This window comes from Lycium ferocissimum, chromosome 5 (genome assembly GCF_029784015.1).
Source record: "Lycium ferocissimum isolate CSIRO_LF1 chromosome 5, AGI_CSIRO_Lferr_CH_V1, whole genome shotgun sequence".
NCBI lineage: Eukaryota > Viridiplantae > Streptophyta > Magnoliopsida > Solanales > Solanaceae > Lycium > Lycium ferocissimum.
Window position 1 is genome coordinate 60812777 of NC_081346.1, and position 6916 is coordinate 60819692.

The window sequence follows — 6916 nt, forward strand, 5'->3', positions numbered from 1 at the left end:
CCCTATTTTGTGTTGGTCATTTTTGCCCCTCAAGACCAATATCTTTTTTGTGGGACATAAATTTATATTTTCGCATTATAATATTCCACAAGTTATGCCGGATCCGTTAAAGAACTTATGTCCCGCTAGATTTTGAAGGGCAAAAATTAAAGAGCAACCTGTTTGAAGGGAAAACTGTACAATTTCTTCTTAAAAATATCTTCAAACTCATGTCGAGTCTTCCAAAAATAATGCATTTTTGATGATCCAACATGGATTTGGTAATATTCTCTCCGTCTCAATTGATGTGTCATGGTTCTAATTTTCGAGAGTTTAAACTTCTTTATTTTAAAAGTGAATTCGGACATACAATCTAAAAGTTTTTTGAAAAATAACTTACATATTTAGAAGCTAAATAAAAAGATATAAACCGCAATAATTTATGATTTAAAATATTTAAAGGGTATACGAATAAATCACAGTCAAAGATTATTTTGTTTGACTCAAGAAAAACGAAAATTGTCACATAAATTGAGACAACGAGATTAATGTTCTTGAAAAGTCTAGTAACATAGCAGCAAATATGGACAATAAAATTCATAATCTATATTAGTTTGTTTGGCCAACCTTCTAAAATCAGCTTATACTAAAAGTGCTTTTCAAAAAAGTACTTTGGCGAAAATTAGTTTGTGTTTGGCAATTAATTTAAAAAGCATTTTTGAGTAACAATTAGCATTTGACCAAACTTTTGAAAATGCTTCTAAGTGTATTATTCTCAAAAGTGCTTTTGCGCAATTTTTTTTTTTAGCTTTTGAAAAGCTGCTTCTGCTACTCCATAGAAACACTTATTTTCTCTCAAAAGTTTGGTAAAATACCACACTTTTTAAAAATAAATACTTATTGAAAAAAAAAATCCTTTTAGGAAAAAATAAGCTTAGCCAAACAAACTATTATAAATTTGAATAAAAATGGAGAAGAAAATAAATTGGGGGCAAGTTAAGTAGTTATACCAACTTAGCTGGACATATTAGGAAATTGATACAATAAAAGAAAGAAGTCATTGTAGTGATTTCAAACACCCCCTGAATTTCTGTTTTCTTGTGCACATCATATAAGAAAACAACACACTGTCACTTACTTATCAAAGTAGAGAATCCAACAAAATACTTTGATTTCATTCATGTTCTTAAATGTTTAACTTTAACCCCCACATTTCTTGCTTATCATCTCACTTTGTCTGACATTTTTTCTCAGACTTATATTAGCTGCCCTTTGATTCCTCCCCCCCTCACCCCCCTCTTTTTTTTCCTTTTCTTGAATCCATTGATTCAAAACTTCTAGCACTATTTTTGTGACAATGGGTGTAAGTCTATTTAATTTTTTTTTTCTGGTGCAATGTTTATATATGGTTCTTCAATCTTGATAAACTGACTTCTCTATTTTATTTCAGCTTCTAATTTTTTTTTTTCTCAACTTATACTAGCTGCCATTTGAACTCCACACCCCCCCACCCCCCGCCCTTTTTTTTTTGAATCCATTAATACAACCTTCTAGCTCTATTTCTGTGACAATGGGTGTAAGTATATTTAATTGTTTTTTAGATTCACTATTTTCCTTGTTGTTATTTTTTTTTCTGGTGCAATGTTTATATGGTTCTTGAATCTTGATAAACTTATTAGTTGCCTTTTTGATTTTCTCTTTTATTTTTCTAGTGAGTGTAGTGGCTTAAGTATAAATCAGTTGAAGTTTTTTGATAGTAAAAATTTAAGCTTTATGGTATTTATGAAATCTAGATTTTTTTTTTTTTGTCATTGGGTTCAGATCCAATGAACTACTTGAAGTTTTTTGTTGTTTCTTGGTTGAAGAAATGTATGTTTTATGTGGAAATAAGTTTTTATTAGGCATTTAAATTTATGGTTTTAGCTCTTTTATTGAATCTATGTACATATTTTTGATTTCTAAGTAGATCCTTTAGTGGTTCTTGAAAATGTTCTAAAGATTTGATTTTATTTGTTTTCTATGTTTTTTTTTTTTTTTTTTTTTTTTTTTTTTGTGAATTCAAATGCAGACATCTGTGCAATGTAGGCCACAAGAAAGGACTTTAGGAATGGTGATGAAGGAAGTAGATGAAGACCTTGCAATGTTTCTTGAAATTCGTCGTAACGAAAAGGACATGAATAACTCTGGGGAATTGGATCAGCAATTAGGTATTGATTTTTAGATGCTTTTTTTTGCAGCATTGTGAATTTCTTGTTTTGAAAATTTTCCCAGAAATAGAATAAAATAAATGTGTCCTGCCATTTGGTGGTTCTACTTCTTCCCATCCCCACTTCAACAAATTGATATTTAATGCATGCTCTTTAATTTTAAATAAACCATTGTATATGACTATGTGACGATTAACGGTTGAAAAATAGCTTACTTGGGAGCTGATTTTTCAATATTTTTCATCCTCACACACCTAAAAGAGTCTTTGTCACATCAGCGTCTAGGGGGTAAAGACTATCAAATAGCCAAGTTCAGGGGGTAATTAAGACTATTGATAGTTTAGGTGGGGTCTGAATTAAACACACCATGTTTAGGATGGTCTTTAGGTATTCTGCCTAGAATAAAATAAATGTACCATGCCATTTGGTGTTTCCTCCCATCCCCACTTAAACTAACTGATATTAAATGCATGGTCTTTAATTTTAAATCTTGAGTACAACCAACTTTTGAGAATTTGGGGTCTGGCCCTGGAGTTTTCTTTGTTTTTTCACTTCTTATATATGTGTAAATTTGTCTCTTTTTTTAATTAATTGCAGGCTCAGAGGTTGACTTCTCTTTGTTATCAAACGGGAGATCAACAAAGCCTGCTAATCAAGATTATCTTTTAAACTCTGAGAATGACAAGGATGACTATGATTGGTATTTACTATAACATTTGTTTTCTTTGATATGCTACTTGTGATTTATTGGTTTAAGCAAAAAGAAGAAACTAAATAGCTTACGCAGCTATTCAGTTTATGGATAGGCAGTATTTAAGTGGCATTTTATTTGGGAGTTCAAAATGTCTACCGTGTCGCAAGGTGTTAGCGATTTTTGTTTCCTGGAAGTTGTCTAGCATTTTACTTCCCTTTACTTGCACCCATGTTCAGTTCATTGGACTCTAAGCAGGTTAGTTAAAAAGAAAAAGGCAAAAAGAGTAATCTAAGAAGGTTGATGCTATATGAGGTAATTTTGGCTTGAACAATGTCATAGTTAGTTATACTTTTGTGGAGCATCGATAGTCAAATATGTTAAAGGATATATTAATTGGTATTGGATATATATTTTGGGGTTTGCTCATTCTAATAGTTCTTCATCGTAATTCTTCTTTACATGAGAGCTAGAAGATTAAGTATATGGGTGATGCTGTTTTCTTGGCCTTTCTGATGAGTGCTTTTGCCTCTGTTGTCATAGTAAACAATTAAGGTGCTGAGTGTTGTTCTCCTTCTTTTTCAACCCCGTGAAACATGTGTTTGTTTTAACTTTTTGTGATGAACTACAGAAATTTATGATAGTCAATAGGGACTTTTCGCAGCAAAAAGGACCTTTTTAGTCATTTTTAAATTAGAATCTGGTCTAAATAGATCTTATATTTGTGACATACGTCAAGACTGAGCAAGGAGTACCTTATCAATTCCTTGAAACCAAGATTCTGCTCATTTATTTTCTGCACCGTGGGACTGTTACTCTGTTGGTATATTGATTCTGCTTTAGTTTCTGTGTCTTCGAGAAAGGAAATTTATTTCTCCAAAGTCTAACAGTCTAGTTCAATGATTAAATTATTTAAATATGCTTTTAGAGATCTGTCTTCCTTACTAGAATTTGGTCTGAGGCTTTTAATCACGATGTACTAAAACCATGGTTAAATTGTATATTCCTTGTTTTTTGAAAATACAGTGCCACATGATGATTCTGCCATAATAAATCAATATATTATCTGTTAATTTGGTTTTCAGGCTCCTCTCAAATCCATTGCCAGAGGTGGAAGAACAGAATAATCTGGAGTACCAGATTGTGAGGAATTCGAATTCAACAGCTCAAGATTGTAAAATTGAGATAGATTCAAGTACAACTGCTCCAGAACCTAAAATAAGCATTGAGCAGGATATAGCTCAGGTATAATACAGTCATATAGTGCCATTTAATTTTTATATGATAATATACTCATTTTAGTGCCACGGAATGCTGATACAATGTTCAGTTGAAGACATTTTCTACCTTCTCTATTTAGTATGCTGTTACATTTACTTTGAGGTGGATCGATTTCACTGAATGCTGATACGATAGTATACTCAATTTTGCCACTAAATGCTACTCCCTTTGATCCATTTAAGGTGTCATGGTTACTAAAGTTAATTGGTCCAAAATATGGAGAGAGATTAATGTGGTGAAAAAGTAGTATTAATTGAGATCAAAGAATATATAGGGTAATTTAGTCAAATTATTCTTTTAATTAATATTTTCATAAAGGGTGTGCAAAAGACAAACATGACAAGTAAAATGAACAGGAGGGAGTAATACAATGTTTTCAGTTTTAGAAATTTTATGCCTTCTCTATTAGCATGCTGTTACAGTTATTTTTGAGGTGGGATTGCAAAACAATATGTTTGTCTGAACTTCTGATGTTGCAGTCTGCAAACTCTTCGGACGGGCTCTCTTCGAAGATTGATTCAACGGGAAACCCAGTTATATCCAGAAGCAAAAACGCTTCTGCTGGAACTGGAAGGCCTTCATCGTCAGGTGGGAAAAAGGCAGCTTCCACAAGGTCAGCAACGCCTACTGGACGTCCTCGTAGTTCTGGATCCAAGCCCTCAAGAGCTTCTACTCCTACTTCAAGATCGACATTGCCTTCTGTTAAGCCGGTTGCTTCCACAGCAAGATCCTCGACTCCAACAAGAGCTGCTCCACGCTCTTCTACCCCAACTGGTAGACCCTCCAAACCAGTAGCTTCCAAGTCAGCGTCCAGGTCAGCAACACCAACTCGTCGACCATCAGCTGCATCGTCCATTCCTATTGTATCTGTTTCTGGGGCTCGATCTTTTTCATCGACAAAAACGAGTACCACAACATTGAAAAAAACTGCACCATCTCGGGGTACCTCTCCAACTGTGAAATCTAGGCCATTGAAACCCTTGGAGACACCAAGTCTTTCACGTGATTCTTCTATCAATTCTAAGACATTGGTGCCTAAAAGGCCTGCATCTGCATCGAGGGGAAGACCAACTGCACCTGCTGCTCGACCCTCCACCACTAATGGAAAACCCAGACGGAAATCATGTTCTCCTTCTAGAGGACGAGCAACAACTGCTACTATTTTGAGCAATGCAACCGCACTACTTTCCAAGAGTAGGGGATATGGTATTGAGAAAGATGATGTGAACCCTGTGTTGATCGGCACGCAAATGGTTGAAAGGGTAGTAAACATGAGGAAATTAGCTCCCCCCAAGCAAGGTGATAATATTTCTCATGAAAATCCCTCCAAGAAATCTTTGTCCCGAGAAAATTCAGGCTTTGGAAGATCATTCTCCAAAAAGTCTTTGGATATGGCTCTACGGCACATGGTATGTACCTTCTAAATGCTCATTTAATTTCTATAAATATTCAATTTTAAAAGTGAACTACTAATGCACTAGGTAAGCAAGTCTCAAGAATACCTTACAAGCATTTTAACACATTCCATTTGGCTTAATACATCGATAACCCCTTAAACTTGCCTGTAAATTTCACTTAGACACTCGAACTATGCTTGTTTCTATTGAGCACCTTAACACATAATAAAGTGTTCCTATTATGACACTTTCGGTTCTAATTTTGGAAAAAAACTTTGGCGCGTGTATTAAGTAGTTAAGTTAACCACATAAAATATGTTATCTCCTTTAGCCCTAGTTTGAGTGTCTAAATGAAATTTACTGGCAAGTTAAGGGGCTATCAATGTATTAAGCCCATCCTGTTTCCTGCATTTACGTTTATGGACCTCTTTTGAACAGGATATAAGGCGAAGTGTTAACGGAACCTTACGCCCAGTTCTGACACGGGTCTCTGCTTCTTCAGCAAACGGTATCCGGTCTAGCTCCACAAAGAATAAGACAGGTAGTGTTTCTGACTCGCCACTTGCCACGAGCAGCAATGCTAGTTCCGAGCCCAGTATCAACAATAGTTCTCATAGTTTAAATTGGAGCGAACCGGAAGATGATAACTTTGGCCGTGAGAGAGAATTATCCTTCCCTACTACCCATCAGCATCTGGAGCAGTAACTTATAGGACTTCATCTGATATTTATTCTTGCTGTGTGCTTTGATTATTTAATCTTGTTGTCTTTAAAACTCCTATATTCAAATATTGCATCTGGATTTATTTTTCAGGGATCCTTTGCAATAGTAGTGGCATTTCTTGTGCTCTGTACTTCTTGACTAGCAAAGAAGAAACTTTTCTTGTAATTATATTGGAAGAACTTGAATTAGATTGGTATTAATGTTACACTTCAGATCTAAGAATTTGTGGGAGTAGACTTTGACAAACATCTTAGTGTATGGAAGGTTTTTGATAAATCTTTATGAACAACACTTGAAACTGTTATACACAAATGTGATAAACTTCATCATGCATTTGAAACTAGATGTTTTGATGATATAATGGAAAATCACTCGTACTTGTGGTTTTGCTTTGATTAGCATTTTATGGAGAAGTACTTGAAAGCTTGGACAATTACCATTGGTGTCTAAGAACAACATTCTGATTTGGGTTATAGATGTCAGCCAATTCCCTTAATCTCTTGCTCTTGGCAAAACTCTGATGTACTCTAGGGTGTGTTTGGTACGGAGTTTACCAACTTTTTCATGTTTTGTTGGTCAAAATTTCTGAGAACATTTTTCCTAGGAAAATAAATTCCTTAAAATGAGGAAAATAATGT

The 6916-nt window shown here is 34.5% G+C and overlaps 1 protein-coding gene across 2 annotated transcripts; it reads left to right on the top strand.

Moving 5' to 3' along the window:
* The first annotated feature begins 1076 nt into the window (after positions 1-1076).
* Positions 1077-6490, top strand: LOC132056994 (endochitinase A-like). Of its 2 annotated transcripts, none has more exons than XM_059449417.1 (6): positions 1077-1342; positions 2048-2186; positions 2784-2886; positions 3963-4122; positions 4638-5567; positions 5994-6490. In XM_059449417.1, exons 1-6 carry the CDS (start codon positions 1337-1339, stop codon positions 6258-6260), a joined length of 1605 nt encoding a protein of 534 aa, XP_059305400.1. In that variant the 5' UTR covers positions 1077-1336; the 3' UTR covers positions 6261-6490. The 2 variants fall into 2 exon arrangements, with proteins under 2 accessions (XP_059305400.1, XP_059305401.1); XM_059449418.1 differs by lacking the exon at positions 1077-1342 and adding an exon at positions 1439-1555.
* The last annotated feature ends 426 nt before the right edge of the window (positions 6491-6916 follow it).

Bases quoted from the DNA above. Each gene is read 5' to 3' on its own strand.
- LOC132056994 (XM_059449417.1), top strand. The intron at 2,887-3,962 runs GTATTTACTATA...TTTGGTTTTCAG, and splicing joins GACAAGGATGACTATGATTG to GCTCCTCTCAAATCCATTGC. The intron at 5,568-5,993 runs GTATGTACCTTC...TCTTTTGAACAG, and splicing joins ATATGGCTCTACGGCACATG to GATATAAGGCGAAGTGTTAA.